A 16,947-nucleotide genomic window follows, 5' to 3' on the forward strand; every position below is an offset into this window, starting at 1 on the left:
AGAGACAGGGTTTCACCATGTTGACCAGGATGGTCTCGATCTCTTGACCTCGTGATCCACCCGCCTCGGCCTCCCAAAGTGCTGGGATTACAGGCTTGAGCCACCGCGCCCGGCCACATGATTTTTTTTTTTGAGACAGTCTTGCTCTGTCGCTCAGGCTGGAGTGCAGTGGCACAATCTCGGCTCACTGCAACCACTCCCTCCTGAGTTCAAGCGATTCTCCTGACTCAGCCTCCCGAGTAGCTGGGATTACAGGCGTGCACCACCACACCCAGCCGGTGATGGTAAAATACAAATAATTTTTTAATTTTTGGTAGACACAGGGTTTCACCACGTTAGCCAGGCTACTCTTGAACTCCTGACCCCAGGTGATCTGCCTGCCTCAGCCTCCCAAAGTGCTGGGATTACAGATGTGAGCCACTGTTCCTGGCCAATTACATTCTTTATAGATCCCTTTATCCTTCTGAATATATTTTGGATAATATTAAACTCATTCAACAGTGCTTCCATGATTTCCATTAAAGTGAGGAGGACAGGATGGGCATTTCCTGGATCCCAGAATAGCATTATTATAAGGAAGCTGTGTGTGAGGGGCTGGGAGGTGGCGGTCCCCGCTCAGCTCTTTGGTTCAAGAACTTCTTTTTGTGTTGACTCCTGACATCCATCTGATCTAGGGACCTGACACAGTAATCACAAGAGGCTGATTGTGAAAGAACTTCCCAGTAATTCTTGGAGGTGGGGGTGGTCCCATCCAGCAACACAGAGCTTGTTCAGAGCGTCTCCTTGCTGGCATGAGAGCCTGGAAACCGAGTCAGGAACCAGCGAGAATAACCTCATCCGTGTTCTTTTTTGTCTGTCTGCTTCCACTTGGCCAATTATTTCGAGTTAATCCCCATTGCCGCATGCAGCAGCGTTCTTCTTTTTACACTTCTGAGTTAGTTTTATTGTGGAGAAGCAGTGTGTTGTGTGGATATAGCACTATTTATCCATTCCTCTGTTGATGGACATTTGCGTTGTTTTCAGTTTTGGTTTTTACAACTAACGCTGCTGCAGACATCCCTGTACAATCAGAAGGGGCCCGGGGCCCGGAGAGTGTGGCCGTGGGGCTCAGTGAGCAGCCACCGGGCCTGTTTTCCTTCTACACACCCTTTCTATGGACTCCACTCATAGATCCTGGGAAAGGTGACCGCTTGCACCACACAACCTTGACCCCACTCCAAGCCGCAGCAGAGCGGGGCCAACGTGGACGCTGTTCATTTCCTGTTGCTGCCGTAAGGAATCAACAGAAACTGAGTGGCTTCAAACAGCACCTACTTCCTGCCCTCTAGTTCTGGAGGTCAGAAGTCCTGAATTTGTTTCATTCTGCTGGAGACAAGGCGTCAGCTGGGTTGCCTTCTGGAGAGGGTCGAGGGGATGGTCTGTCTTCTGGTCTTTTCCAGCGTCTAGAGGGTGCACTTTCCTGGGCTCATGACCGTTGTGTTAGTCAGAGTTCTTCAGAGAAACAGAGCCAGTGAGATAGATAGATGGAAGGAGGGAGGAAGAGAGGGAGGGAGGGTTGGATAGGTAGGCAGATAGGCAAGCAGGTAGATGGATGGATGGATAGATAGCTATGGATGGATGGATAGACAGATATGGACATACACATGTCTATTTGGAGATTTATTGTGAGGAACTGCCTCATGCAGTTATGGAGGGTAAGAAGTCTTACAGCCTGCCGTCTGCAAGTTGGAAACTCAGGAAAGTAGGTGGTATCACTCACCCTGAGTCCAAAGTCTGAGAACCGGGGACCAGATGGTGTCAATCGCAGTCCAAAGGCCGAAGAAGATAAGATGGCCCAGCTCAGGCCATGAGACAGAAACAAGGGGTGAATTCCTGTCTCACCTTTTGTTCCGTTCAGGTCCTCAACGACTGGACGAGACCCACCCATGTTGGGGAGGACCATCTGCTTTCCTGAGCCCACCAATTCCAATGCTTATCTCATCCAGAAACAACCTCACGTGCACCCCAGAAGCTGTGTTCAATCTGGGCACGCCGTGGCGCAGTACTGTTGACAGAATCAGTCCTCACGGCCGTATTATTTCACGTTCAAAGCACATCACTCCAGCTTCTGCTTCCGTCATCACACTGATGCCTTCTCTTTGGACCTTCTTGCCTACCTCTTTTTTTTTTTTTTTTTTTTAGACAGAGTCTTGCTCTGTCACCCAGGCTGGAGTGCGGTGGTGTGATCTTGGCTCACTGCAACCTCCACCTCCTGGGTTCAAGTGATTCTTCTGCCTCAGCCTCCTGAGTAGCTGGGATTACCAGTGCCCATGACCATTCCCTGCTAATTTTTGTATTTTTAGTACAGACGGGGTTTTACCATGTTGGCCAGGCTGATCTTAACACCTGACCTCAGACAATCTGCCCGCCTTGGCCTCCCAAAGTACTGGCATTACAGGTGTGAGCCATGGTGCCTGGCCTTGCCTCCCTCTTACAAGAATTCTTGACATTGCCTTTGGCCTCCCTGGCCAATCCTGTGCACCCACATATTCAGCCCTCATCAAGATCCTGAGGTGATCACCCCTGCAAAGTCTCTTTGCCATATGAGGTTATGGTCACAGCTTCCAGGGATTAGGGTGTGGACATCTTTGGGAGTCATAATTTCTCCTCTAATAGACCTAATGCAACAGGGACCAACAAGATTCCCTCTCTTTCGAATCCTGGGAATTTGGCATTGGGTCCCAGAGAGGATGTGTCGGTCAGATGCTGGTGAGCACAGGAGCGAATTGTACGGTCAGCCCCAGCCTCATCCACACCAGAGCCACAGAGGAGCAGAGAAACGCGAGTGAGCAGGAATGCAGGCTTCAATAGGAATGGGGCAGGTGGCCTGAGAGGTGCGGGCAAGGGACAGACCCCAAGGGTTGGAGGAGGAGCCCTCACATGAGCTGTTGAACAGTAGACAGCAGGATAGTTTAAACGGATCTCACCCCCGCCAGCTGTGTTCACTCTGAAAATTACAGAGTGATAATATTTAGCTACTTTTCTGGGCTAGTTACAGTGAGACAATACGTTACCCGATTATCTGTAAGCTGTGGGCAAACCTGAAGCCCGGGCTTCACACAGGCAGGAGCACTCCCCTCCCGAGCAGCCCCAGCAGGGCTCCCCGGATTCTGATCTCCAGGCAGCCCGACTATCTTTATCCACGATCCATTCATTGGAAACGCCACGCCTTTTTCTGGCTGGCTAATGAGTTTACATTCTCTGTAGGGACATGGATGAATCTGGAAACCATCATTCTCAGCAAACTGACACAAGAACAGAAAACCAAATACTGCATGTTTGTGCTCATAGGCGGGTGTTGAACAATAAGAACACATGAGCACGGGGAGGGGAGCATCACACACTGGGGTCTGTTGGTAGGGGGAGCTAGTGGAGGCACAGCGGTGGGTGGGGAGGTTGGGGAATGGATAATGTGGGGAGAAATGCCAGATATAGGTGACAGGGGGATGGAGGCAGCAAACCATCTTGCCATGTATGTACCTATGCAACAATCCTGCATGATCTGCACATGTACCCCAGAACCTACAGTACGGTTTAAAAAAATTCTGCCTAAAGAGCTCCCTTCATGGACTCCAGGTGAGGTAGGACCACCGTGATTTACTCACAGGCGTGATGTAGTCACACACTGAAGAGGTGTGCTCTGAGATTCTCTCACACAGGGTGTAGTCTCAGAGCAAAGCTCCGTGATTGGGAAGAGACCACTGTCCTTGTCATTAACAACCCAACCCTGGTGGGCAGAATCCTGCTACCCGCCCCCTTGCTTTGTAACCTTGTGGATGCATCCTTGTCTTCTGCCTGGTTTTCAGCCAGTAACTGCCCTTATGCTCTATTTCTCTGCCCTACCCATTTATCCTAAAAGTTAATGGTCACAAAACATTCAAAGGCATGGGTGTGGGTACACTATTTACAGTATCAAAATGGGCCTGGCGCAGTGGCTCACCGCTGGAATCCCAGCACTTTGGGAGGCTGAGGCAGGCGGATCACTTGAGGTCAGGAGTGTGAGACCAGCCTGACTAACATGGTGAAACCTCACCTCTACTAAAAATACAAAAATTAGCCGGGCATGGTGGTGGGCACCTGTAGTCCCAGCTACCCAGGAAGCTGAGACAGGAAAATCGCTTTAACCTGGGAGGGAGAGATTGCAGTGAGCTAAGGTCATGCCACTGCACTCCAGCATGGGTGGCAGATTGAGACTCCATCTCAAAAAAAAAAAAAAAAAAAAAGTACCAAAATGTATGTAAAGAATGATTCTGAAAGATGTATGTATGATCATCAGCATGTAGTTTGTGCTTCTGCTTCTATACTTTGTGTAAAAGCGTCCTGAAGAGGTTATAAAACAAGGTGTTGCTTGAACAGTGAGATTCCTGGACTCCAATGGCGCTTTGTGTTTAAGGGAATCGTGTATAAAAACTCCCTTGTTTGTTCTGCTTTGTAAATTCAGGTTTTCAAGCATTAATTTCTTAAGAGTCGGGCAAACTGCATTAAAACTGTATAGAACCTATACTATTTTTATTTTATTTTATTTTATTTTTGGGACAGAGCCTCTGTTGTCCAGGCTGGAGTGCTGTAGTGCGATCTTGGTTCACTGCAACCTCCACCTCCTGGGTTCGAGCTATTCTTGTGCCTCATCCCCCGAGTAGGTGGGATAACAGGCGCACGCCACCACACAGGGCTAATTTTTGTATTTTTAGTAGAGACAAGATTTCACCGCGTTGGCCAGGTTGGTCTTGAACTCCTGCGATCCGCCTGCCTCGGCCACCCAAAGTGAAAACCTACGCTATTGTTAACACTGATCCATTAACAACTTGAATAGCTTCTCTGCAGATCCTGGGTTTTCTGTTACATAACTAGACTTTGGGCTTTAGGCTGGGCACCGTGACTCACACCTGTAATCCCAGGACTTTGGGAGACTGAGGTGGGAAGATGTCTTGAGCTCAGGAGTTTGAGACCTGCCTGGGCAACATAGCAAGACTCCATCTCTACATTTTATAAAATAGAAAAACGGTTTTGAGCTTTAGATTCATGGCCAGGGGAAAGGGTCTGAGCCCAGAAATGCTCAGTGATCCATGTGTATTTCTGTGGCTTAGAATCATAAAAAGAAACCAAATACAAAAAGTTTGGGACTATGTACTAAGGACTTATGTATTAAAAGTAATGGTAAAGATGGCAATTACTTTCGCACCAATGTATACATAGTGAATTCCTCATTAGCCGTGGTATGGGCTAGAAAGAGACAGGAATACTATAACATAGAAACAGTAACCGTGTACATAAGTCCTCAGTGATAAAAGTCATTCTAAAAGTTGGAGTGTCCTGAAATAAGATTTCCGAACAAAAAAACACTAATCATCATTGGCTTGGTTGGTGTATTAGGCTGCTATTATATTGCTATAAAGAAATAACTGACTCCTGTAATCCCAGCACTTTGGGAGGGTGAGGTGGGCAGATCACTTGAGGTCAGGAGTTCAAGACCAGCCTGTCCAATGTGGTGACACCCGTGTCTACTAAAAGTACAAAAATTAGCCCGGTGTGGTGGCGGGTGCCTACAGTCCCAGTTGCTGGGGAGGCTGAGGCAGGAGAATTGCTTGAACCTGGGAGGCAGAGGGTGCAGTGAGCCGAGATCACATCATTGCACTTGAGCCTGGGTAACAGAGCAAGACTTCATCTGAAGGAAAAAAAAAACAAAAAACAAAAAACTGAGACTGGGTAATTTATAAAGAAAAGAGTTTTAAGTGGCTCATGGCTCTGCAGGCTGCACAGCAGCAGAGTAGCTTCTGTTTCTGAGGGGACCCCAGGAAACTTGGAACTGTGGCAGAAGGGGAAGGGGAGGCAGGAGCCAGGATCGAGAGAGGTTGGGGGGGCACTACCATGTTGAAAAACCAGATTTCATGAGAACTCATTCGAGATCCCAAGGACGGCATCAAGGGGTGGTGCTGAACAACTCAGCGTGAGATCATCGTCCCGCGATCCGGTCACCTCTCGTGAGGCCCCACCTCCAAAGCTGGGGATCATAATTCAACATGAGACCTGAGTGGGGTCTCCAGTTGGTACTGAGGGGTAAAAGTCCTTACCAGAGAACAATTTAACATCTGGTTGGGTTCGGAACAAAACCTGTAACCTCTGTTTTGCAGATAAAGACCACAGTGAAGGCAGTAGAGTATCTACTAATCAAGTCAGAATTGGAAGCAATCGATGTCAAATTATCGAGTGCTGAAACGACATTATTCTGGAATGGCGAAGGTACGGCACGTGGTGGGGGGCACATTCCTGCCGCCTCAGGTTACACTTGGGGGCCCGACCTGCCCAGCGTCTGTCCCCAAACACTGCTGGAGTGGCCACTTCTGCCTCCTGGCTGCATGGATCTGCTTTATGAGGGGGCTAAAGGAGAGTGACTTCCACCTGCTTGCCCAGGCCAACGAAAGCCCATCTGTGTCATTTACAAATGGAATCAGGCAAAGACTCCCTGGGAACTCCCCAGGGTTTCCAAGATTCCCAGACTGGGCTTGCTGGAGGCCCGGATTCCACTGCAGGTTTATGGAGCATGCACAGAGTGTGCACAGCTGGTGAGCAGAGCCAGTGCACATCTTGGCTAACTCGGGGCAGATATCAGGAAAGTAGAAGGAAGCGTAGCCATGAGTCGCCTTCTTCCCTTCTTTCCACCACTGGACAAGGCAGAAGACCCCGGCCCTGCCTCTCATGCTCCCAGAGGTGGAATCTTCTAACATGAGGAGTTTGGGGCTCCCACGTGGGGTGAAGGGGCCACGTATTGTCCAAACCCTATGTCCAAAGGGACACTACATTTGTGCTTCTTTGCCATTTCATTTCAGAGAACACTCAACGATTTCTTCTGGGAATCATGTTCCAGGATAGGAGTATTTTCCCAGGGCTTTGTAGTGATGTGTGTTAAGCCAGTCCAGGAAAAGTGTTTATCCTGCCGAATTGTTCATTTTGTAAGATTCCTTGACGCTTCCATCGTAGGTGTGTTTCAGTACATTCAGGAGATGCGAGAAATTCTGCACAACCTGCAGAACAGGATGCAAAAAGCGAAACAAAACATAGAAGGAATTTCCCAGGCGATGAAGGTGAGCAAGGGGCAGAGCACAGAGCAGGGCCCTGGGGGGCCTGGGGCCGCCCTGGGGCAAAGCAGGCTGTGAAGAGAGGCCATGGAAGGTGCCGTGATGTGCGCTGGGGTGGCGGGTGGCGGCACTGGGAGCCGCTGTGCTGTGCTCTCACTGGTAGGATGATACCAGAGTGGTCCCAGGGTACAAAGAGCCCAGTTGCTCTGTGGAATTCAGTTCTGCTCCATTCTGCTGAGCTCTGCAAGGCCCCTTCTGTGCCAGGCCAGTGCCAGGAGTAAGGGGTGCAAAGAGATCCACCAAGACTCACCCCTACTGGGAACAAGCCCATTGCTAAGTACAGAAGTGGAACAATTGTCATTCGAGCTCCTTCCGGAGCCTTGGGGGAAATCCTCCACTAGCCTTCTCGGGGATCTGGCCTGTCACTCGTGCTCCGATTTGCAAAAACACTTGCAGCAATGTCGCCAAAAGGAAGCTTTCAGAAATTTCTCCTCTTGTTAATTTGCGATGTGTACTATAGAACTCTCTTCTTTCTTTCTTTCTCTTTTTTGGAGAGAGAGTCTCACTCTCTTGCAGCTGGAATGCAGTGGCACCATCTTGGCTCACTGCAACCTCTGCCTCCTGGGTTCAAGTGACGCTTGTGTCTCAGCCTCCCCAGTAGCTGGGACTACAGGTGTGCACCACTGTGCTCAGCTAATCTTTTCTATTTTTAGTAGAGATGGAGTTCTATCATGTTGCCCAGGGCGATCTCGAACTCCTGAGCTCAGGCAATTTGCCTGCCTTGGCTTCCCAAAGTGGTAGGATTACAGACGTGAGCTTCCGCGCCTGGCCAACTCTATTTCATTTTAAAGCGATTGTGTTTAAGCTATATTTCTCTATCAACATATTAAAATGAAATCATCCTGATGGCCCACCAACCCTGCTCTGTTTTCCTACCCCACTACAACTGGACTTCAGACGACGTGGCATCCCACCGCTTCCTGCCCCAACCTCCCCACAAACCCTTGAGTGGAAATCATTTAGAATTTCTGATCCAGGCCAGCATTAATGTCTTCACTGGAACATATCTCTCCTAATCCAGGAAGCGTTTGGCTTGTCACAGTGTGAAACTTACAGTCACATTCATTTCCTCCTCATCCACTTAGATCTTTTAATTTTTTATTTTTTTGTATTTTAGTAGAGATGGGGTTTCACCATGTTGGCCAGGACCGTCTTTAACTCCTGACCTCATGATCCGCCTGCCTCAGCCTCCCAAAGTGCTGGGATGATAGGCATGAGCCTCTGTGCCCGGCCCCATCCACTTAGATTTACTCAGTATATTGTAGACAGAAATCATTGCTCACCACTAGGTTTTTCCTGATTCAATTTTCTTTTCTTTTCTCTCTCTCTCCTTTTAAGACAGAGTCTTGCTCTGTCATCCAGGCTGAAGCGCTGTGGCGCAACCTCTGCCTCCCGGGTTCAAGTGATTCTCGTGCCTTAGCCTCCCGAGTCGCTGTGATTACAGGCGCGCATCACCATGCTCAGCTAATTTTTTGTATTTTTGGTAGAGATGGGGTTTCACTACCAAACCCGCTACCAAGACCCGCCTGGTTGGCCAGGCGGGTCTTCAACTCATGAGCTCAAATGCTCCACCTGTCTCAGCCTCCCAACCTGCTGGGATTACAGTCATGAGCCGTCGCTCCTGGCTCTGATTCAGTTTTCAATGGACGGGAATCATGTCTCAAATAATTTCCTCAGAAAGTACACACTGATGACGTGGTTTCTGAGTCCTCCCTTGTCCAAAAAATATCTTTCTTTTGACTTCATCTGCAGTGATCTTGTCCAGGTCAGGGATTTTTTGATAGGGCCCTTTTCTTTCAGTGTTCTAGAAATGGCCGTGTGTGTGTTTACCAGGGCTGCCGTCACACAGTGCTGCAAGTCTGGGTGCCTTCACCAACAGACGTTTATCTTTCAGTTCTGGAGGCTGGAAGTCCAAGGTCAAGGTGTCGCAGGGCTGGCTCCTCCCAGGGCACTGGCGTCGGCTGTAGATGCTGTCTTCTCCCTGTGGCTTCAGAGTCCTCCGTCTGTGTGTCTGTGTCGTCATCCCTTCGTCCCATAAAGACAGAGGACACCGGTCATACTGGATAAGGGCCCACGCTAATTCGAGCCCCTTCTGGAGCCCTGGGGGAAATCCTTCACTAGCCTCCTTGGTGATCTAGTCTGTCACTCGTGCTCTGATTTGCAAAAACACTTGCAGCAATATTGCCAAAAGGAAGTTTTAAGAAATTTCTCCTCTTGTTAATTTGCAATGTGTACTATAGAACTCCCTTTCTTTCTCTTTCTTCGAGACGGAGTCTCACTCTCTTGCAGCTGGAATGCGGTAGCGCCATCTTGGCTCACTGCAACCTCTGCCTCCTGGGTTCAAGTGACGCTTGTGTCTCAGCCTCCCCAGTAGCTGGGACTACAGGTGTGCACCACTATGCTCAGCTAATCTTTTCTATTTTTAATAGAGATGGAGTTCTATCCTGTTGCCCAGGGTGGTCTTGAACTCCTGAGCTCAGGCAATTTGCCTGCCTTGGCTTCCCAAAGTGGTAGGATTACAGATGTGAGCTTCCGCGCCTGGCCAACTCATGGTAATTTCAGCACCTCTGTAAAGCTCTCATCTCCAAATTTCATTGCATTCTGAGGTGCGGGGGTCAGGGCCCCTATACATAGATTTGGGGGGCACAGTTCAGCCCCCGCCAGCCCTGGCTCCTGTCCACCAGTGCTGGAGAGGCTGACGACACCCTGGCTCCTTCCTTCATGAGCCTGTCCTGTCTGTGGTGTGTGGAGTTCTTCGTTATCTTTAGGGTCCAGAAAATGTCACCAAGGTGTCCAGACGTGTGCCTCCTTGTGTTAATGTTCCCTGGACATTGTGACGTTCTTCCAGCCTGATGACGGTGTTGGCTCGCCAGCGGGTGGGCATGGCATCGCTCCCCCTCCCCCTCCCCCCTCCCCGGCACCTCCCCGTCTGCCCTGGAACGCAGGCCGTCTCCCCAGCATCTCCGATGTGGGAGCCAGGTGTCTCACCTGTCTCTGCATGTGTGGCTTCGTCTCTCTACTTCATTTCATGCCAAGGGGTTTCTGTCCTTTCCGTCGCCCGCAGTGCTCACCCAGCCTCCTCTGTGGCTGTTCTCTCTCTCCTCTACAGAGCTGTTAAATCCAGAAACCAGACACTTCAAGCCCCATGGGCTTGTGAATCTTTGGCAGGGGCCGCAGCGGGTGCAGGGTCTCAGAGGGTCGGCTGCAGGCTCTTGTCGGTGGGCAGCGAGCAGGAAATGGGAGCAGGACCACTCTGAAGGCAAATCCTGTGGCGATTCCTGCCACTGCCGAGGCCCCAGCTTGCCCGCTGCCCACCACAGAGGCCCGAGGTGGCACTTCCTCTCCATCTGAGACCTGAGGCCTTAAGTAAACCTCCCTTTACCTGAGCTAGCTTGTTTGCACCAGAAGTTCTTGACTAAACCACAAAGTATTTGCTTTCTCCTGGTGCTGTGCTGAAATGCTGAAGGCCAGGAGTTGGGTCTCTGGGCACCGAGGAAGGAATGATCTGTTGGCTGGCTCCGAGGTTGTTGGGTTCAGGTGTACGTGTTGATGAAGTTCACCTCTGCAGCAGAAAAGCAAAGGTGACCTCTGAGGAGGGAAGGCACACACTTGAGCCCGCGGTCCTTGTCATCTCAGGTGGCTACGAGAAAATACCGCAGGCACAGTTCCTGGTGAGGGGTTTGTTGCTGGCGTGCAGATGGCCACCTTCTCCATGTGCCTCATGTGGTAGAGGGGGAGGACGCTCTGGTGTCTCTTTCTCTGCTTAAAGGATACTAATCTCTTCGTGGGGGCCCTGCTCTCATGATCTCGTCTAAACCCAACCACCTCCCAGGAGACCTGCCTCCTCCTGGGGCTTGAATATGTGAATTCTGGGAGGTGAGAGAACACAGACATGCAGTTCATAACGCCCCCCCAGTAGGGGATCCGCTAACCCCCGTTACGGGGAGAATAATCACTGAACTGGTGACAGTCAGAATCGCTGGCCCCCTGTCTCCATCCCCATCCCTTTCCTCATCACGTCCATTCTGAAGCTGCAGCAGCTGCACAGTGAGCAGGCTGAAGGCCAAGGGGCTGCGTGGAGGGCCAGCATGCCCGTGCCCTGTACTTAGATGCAGAAGCAGAGCCGGGGAACAGTGGCCCTCATGCACACACAACCTCACACGCATCACGCTGTCTCAAAGCTGGCAAAAACAGATGTGACAGCCAGCAGCGTCCGGCTCCCCAGCTTAGTAAGAAAACCAAGCAATTGGAAAAGAAAGTGGTTCAAACTCGGTCCGTCAGACCTGCAATAAATAATTCCTTTTAGGAGTTCCTGCATTGTCAGGCTGTGCCCTTAGCGCTCAGGTCAGCAGCAAAGGGGTTAGGACCAAAAGGAGGCTGTTCAAAGACTGTGCAGCATTTGAGAGGAGGAGGTCCTTTGATATCTCAGAAAAACACAGACGTATTGGAGCTATTTATTTAGTAAAGCTGAGACTTTTTTTCTTAAATTAAAAAGGCCTTGACATTTATGAAGTAACAGAATGAGAGGAAGGCAGAGAAGTGAAAGGACATGGCTAAGAAAGTCAAAACTGCAAACACAGAATTAAAATATACCAAAGCACCAGTTAGACTAGAATTAGTGCCACCTAACAGCAGACTCAGTAAATGGACAGTTTAGGAAATTGCTAATATGTGAAGGGAAATAATAGGTATGTGTAAGATGGGGGAGAGGAGCAATATAAAAATCATACTCGTTACTAAACTGGAGAAATAACAGGCTGGGCACAGTGGCCCACAGCTGTAATCCCAGCACTTTAGGGGGTCGAGGCAGGGAGATCACTTGAAGTCAGGAGTTTGAGACCAGCCTGGCCAACATGGTGAAACCCATCTCTACTAAACATACAAAAATTAGCCAGGCGTGGTGACATGCACCTGTAATCCCAGATACTAGGGAGGTTGAGGCAGGAGAATTGCGTGAACCTGGGAGGCAGAGGTTGCAGTGAGCCAAGATCACACCACTGCACTCCAGCCTCGGTAACAGAGTGAGACTCTGTCTCAATTAAAAAAAAAAAAAAAAAAAGAAAAAAAAATAATGAACAAAGATATAACAGAAGAAAATTTTCTCAAGCTGGAGAGACAAAAATTAAAAGAAGGCCTGAGTGTAGAGGTCAAAGTGGATAACTGATTTCCAGGCCAGATGACATATGTAGACATATTCTGACCAAAATTTTAAATCCCAAGGCTACAGAACAATATTCTGCATGTTTCTACCAAGCAGGTAGCCTTTTGACTTTACACAGATTTTCTGGAACATGATGAAGCAATGACCAGTCTTGAGAAATGCTCCTGGCAATTATCTGTGAAGGCAACAGTAAAGTCATCCTCACACATGCACAGAAAAATACCATTTGGGTACCTACCATTCCTGAGAAACCTATTCCAGGATGTATTCCAGACCACCAAGAGATCAACCACATTCCAGAGTACCAAAGCGGGGATTAACATGTAAAAAGACTAGCAGTGAGCTTGAAACCAATTAAACATAAAGAGATAAGTACATAAAGAGATAAATATGGTTGTAAAAGGTTACATTCCAAAGTCATAAGCAGTAGTTGTAGAATAGAATAATATAAGTGGTAGAAACAATATCTATGGTGATAAATATGATCAATAATTGGAAGTTAGGAGGAGGAACAAAGGTGGGGCAGGGGAGTTCACAATATCCTAAATTCCCAAAGATGGATAACAGGAATCAAAAACTATTTTTCTTTTTTCTTTTCTTTTCTTCTTTTCTTTCTTTTTTTTTTTTTTTTTTTTTTTTTTTTTTTTGAAATGGAGTCTCCCCCCTCTGTCACCCAGGCTGGAGTGCAGTGGCACAATCTTGGCTCACTGCAGCCTCCGCCTTTTGGGTTCAAGCAATTCTCCTACATTAGCCTACTACATAGCCAGGATCACAGGCATGTGCCACCACGCCTAACTAATTTTTGTATTTTTAGTAGAGACAGGGTTTTACATGTTGGTCAGGCTGGTCTCGAATTCCTGGCCTCAGGTGATCCACCTGCCTTGGCCTGCCAAAGTGCTGAAATTACAGGCATGAGCCACCGTGCCAGGCCATAATTTTTCTTTATATCCAAACTTAGAGAAATATTTAAAAGATAGCTTTAATAAACTTAATGGCAAGTACTAGTGGAATTATAAACCGGATTTCTCCTATCCAAATCCCTAAGGAATATAAAAGCAAATAAGCTATAGTTTTCAAAGCACAATACCACAACAAAGGGAAACAGAAAAGCAGAAAGGATAAAACGTGATGACAAAAGGCAAACGTTAGTTACAGTATATATAAATTATTTAAAAGCAAAATACTTCAATCAGATTGTTTAAAAATGTAATTGTATGCTAATTCCAAGAGATAGCTAAAACAGAATGGAAAGGTTGAAGACAAAATGATTGACAAGTAGGCGAAACCATATGAAACTTCCAATAATTGACCATATTTGACTTTTGAAAGACGGTGTTTTTCACAGATGAGCACAACAGCTCGTGCCTGTAATCCAAGCACTTTGCAAGGCCAAAGCAGGAGCATGGCTTGAGCCCACGGCCTTCCTATGTTATTCGGGCTGGGGGCACACCTGTGGTCCCAGGTGTTTTGGAGGCTGAGTTGGGAGGATCACTTGAGCCTGGGAGATTGAGGCTGCAGTGAGCCGAGATTGTGCCACTGCACTTCAGCTTGGGTGACACAGCAAGACCCCATTTCAAAGGAAAAAAAGGCAATTTCAGATGGCAATCTTGTTCACACATGTAGATACATGCTTGCATGCATACACACATATGACAAAATACTAATCAGCCAAGAACCACTCAGGGCAAGAATACATGTTTAGCTAAACATACACAATCAAGTAAAATCTATATAAAAATTATAATTGTCCTAAAATGTTATGTTCCCAGCAATAGTATTGTTAATATATCTATATAAATAAAAGCAAAAGCAAAAGCTATTAGGAAAACAGAGAAATGGGCAGAACATGTGTAATGGGAAGCCTAACATGCCATGATTATCCTACCATGGACTGTGAGTTTGTGGCTCCCAAACATTCCTCTGTGGAAGCCCTAATCCCCAGTGTGATGGGATTCGGAGATGTGGCCTTGGGAGGTGATTAGAACATGAGGGTAGAGCCCTCATGAAGGAGATTCGTGTCCTTATAGGAAGAGGCGTGAGAGAGCTCACTCTGCCCCTCTGCCATGTGAGGGCACAGCAAGAAGGCAGCCATTGCCATCTGCACGCCAGGAAGAGAGCCCTCACCGGGAGCCAGACCTGGCACCTTGATCTCAGACAAAGTCCATCCTGTTAGACATGGATGGCAGATTTGCCAATGTCAACAGCCTCCAGGCTGTGAGAAATAAATGTCTGTTGCTTAAGCCCCCTAGGATATGGTGTTTTGGTTAGTTACCCAAGCTGACTAAGGCATACACAGAACACGTTTTTCTGACCATGAAGCAATAAAGCTGCTAATTAAAAAAGAAAAACAGAACTTAAGAGGAAACCCTTCTAACAAAGTAAACACAGAGGTTTAATCATATCACTTATGTTCACACAAAAGCATCAGCAGAAAAACTGAGAGCAGTCACCTAAATACCAAATACTGTCTACAGGAGGGAGGTGGGTGGTCGAAGTCTTCACGGTTCACACCGGAGTCACAGAGACTGTCTAGAAATGGCGGAATCAACAGAGAGTCCATAAATTATCAGAGTGACGGAGGCAACCATGTTTCCAGCGAGGGATGGGATGGAGGATAGAGAGATAGGCCGAAGAGCTTGCGGCTTTTTTATCAAAAACTTTTCTTGTTAAGTGTTTTGTTACCATAGATGCATCACTTTGATGGAAATGTGCAGGGAAGGAAAATCTAATGCTGGATTAGAGAGGAAAATCCAGATCATCGTCACAGGTGGCCGGCACCCTTGTGGCAGAACTCCCAGTCACAGAGGAGCCAGGGTCCGGACCCCACTTGCCACCCTTTCCCCTCCCTGTCGGTAGGTCAGCGGCCCCCACAAAGGGGACTCGCTCCCATCTGGCTCTCCATTTGCAGCTATGGACGATCCACCCAGCACTGCCCACACATCCCTCGACCCTCAGGTCCTTCTGTACCCCAATGAGAGAATTAGATGCTCTTTTCCCGAGAGTGACCCCATTCTGGCTCGGTTGAGTGAAACATCTCAATGGCCTCCCTGTGGTTCCCCTAGGCCCCAGTTTTGGTTTTGAGCTAAATTATTTAAGGCTCTCTGGCCAACAGTTAGGCACAGGTCCTCAGTGGCCCCTAGTGGGCACAGTCCAAGATCTAGGCTCCAGTCCAAGATCAGGCCGGGATGAGGAAACTCACACCAAAGAGCACGCAGTGGAAAAGTGCGGCCGGAAGCGGTTTCTCCAGAACTTTTCCCCTGTGCTTTCCTCCCAGGACTGGTCGGCCAACCTGCTGTTTGAAAGAAAGGACAATAAGAAAGAGGCCCTGTTAGACCTGGATGGAAGAATCGCCAACCTCAGCAAGCGCTACACAGCAGTGAAGGACGCCGGCGTGAAGATCCAAGCCATGGTCGCGGTAAGGAAACACCTGGGAGGTTTTCTGAGAGCCCACTCGCTTTTAGCTGGGTGGGGAGAGTCAAGGCAGAGCTGGAGATTTCATAAAAATGACGAGTGACACATCTTCAGTGGTCACCGAAGCCTGTGATCTGGCCGGGCGCAGTGGCTCTCGCCTGTAATCCCAGCACTCTGGGAGGCCGTGTCCGGCAATCACCTGAGGCCAGGAGTTCTAGACCAGCCTGGCCAACATGGTAAAACCCCACCTCTACTAAAATTACAAAAATTAGCCAGGTGTGGTGGCACGTGCCCGTAGTCCCAGTTACTCGGGAATCTGAGGCAGGAGAAACGCTTGACCCTGGGAGGGGGGGGTTGCGGTGAACCACAATCGCGCAGATCTGAAAGAGCGAGACTCTGTCTAAAATAAAAAGTCTATGGTTTTTAATCCAAGCAAGGCTTATCTTTAAGTAGCACACCACCCTGTAAACTTCCAAGCCTGGTTCCTTTGTGACGGGCCTGCCCTACTCTATGCTAAGGGCACCTGAGCCCTCACCCTGCACGCCGTGGGTGTGGGCCAGTGACGTTCTCATACTTGGTCAGCAGATCTTGTCTTCCCGGGATGAGCTGCTGAGGGCAGGCACTGTGTGTTTCGCAGTATCCCCCGTGGATTTCCCATGCATGGGTGTGGGCAGGGAACGGTAACATGGGAAGAGCGAGGACCATACGAATGTGCACAGGGTGTGTCACAACCAGCACATGTGAATGGGTAGAATGTGATAACGCATGCCTGCTGTGCTACCTAGGATGCTGGCTGGTCCTTCTTGTCCATAGTCCCAACAGCCCATGACTGTGTGTCCCTGCCAGCGTCTTGGGAGCCCTCGTTGTTTGCACGTTGAGTGGGGGAGTGCAGAACAGTAGACTGACATTCCTGGGTGCTCCGCCTGGCGTCCTGACATGGCCGGGGTTTTCATGCCCTCCTCGCTTGGCAGTCATTTCATCCAACTTGCATTTTAGTTTGTCTCTGGGGAGACTGTGAAAGGTAGAGCTTTGCATTCACCTGTAAAAGAGACTACTCTCCCTTGAGCTCAAAATATGGCCAGGCGTCGTGGCTCACGTCAGTAGTCCCACCACTTTGGGAGTCCAAGTGGGTGGATCATTTGAGGTCAGGAGTTTGAGAACAGCCTGGCAATGTGGTGAAAGCCTGTCTCTACTAAAAAT

At 48.8% G+C, this 16,947-nt stretch overlaps 1 protein-coding gene across 1 annotated transcript in view; it reads left to right on the forward strand.

Moving 5' to 3' along the window:
* DNAH17 (dynein axonemal heavy chain 17) overlaps positions 1-16,947 on the forward strand; it is a 155,111-nt gene that overhangs the window by 21,333 nt on the left and 116,831 nt on the right. Inside the window, exons 14-16 of the mRNA XM_017524996.2 lie at positions 6,171-6,279; positions 7,018-7,121; positions 15,611-15,751. Of these exons, the coding sequence (XP_017380485.1) occupies positions 6,171-6,279; positions 7,018-7,121; positions 15,611-15,751 (354 nt within the window). The remainder of the gene's footprint in view (positions 1-6,170; positions 6,280-7,017; positions 7,122-15,610; positions 15,752-16,947) is intronic.

Source organism: Cebus imitator, unplaced genomic scaffold (genome assembly GCF_001604975.1).
Source record: "Cebus imitator isolate Cc_AM_T3 unplaced genomic scaffold, Cebus_imitator-1.0 Scaffold36, whole genome shotgun sequence".
In the NCBI taxonomy this organism is placed as follows: Eukaryota; Metazoa; Chordata; class Mammalia; order Primates; family Cebidae; genus Cebus; species Cebus imitator.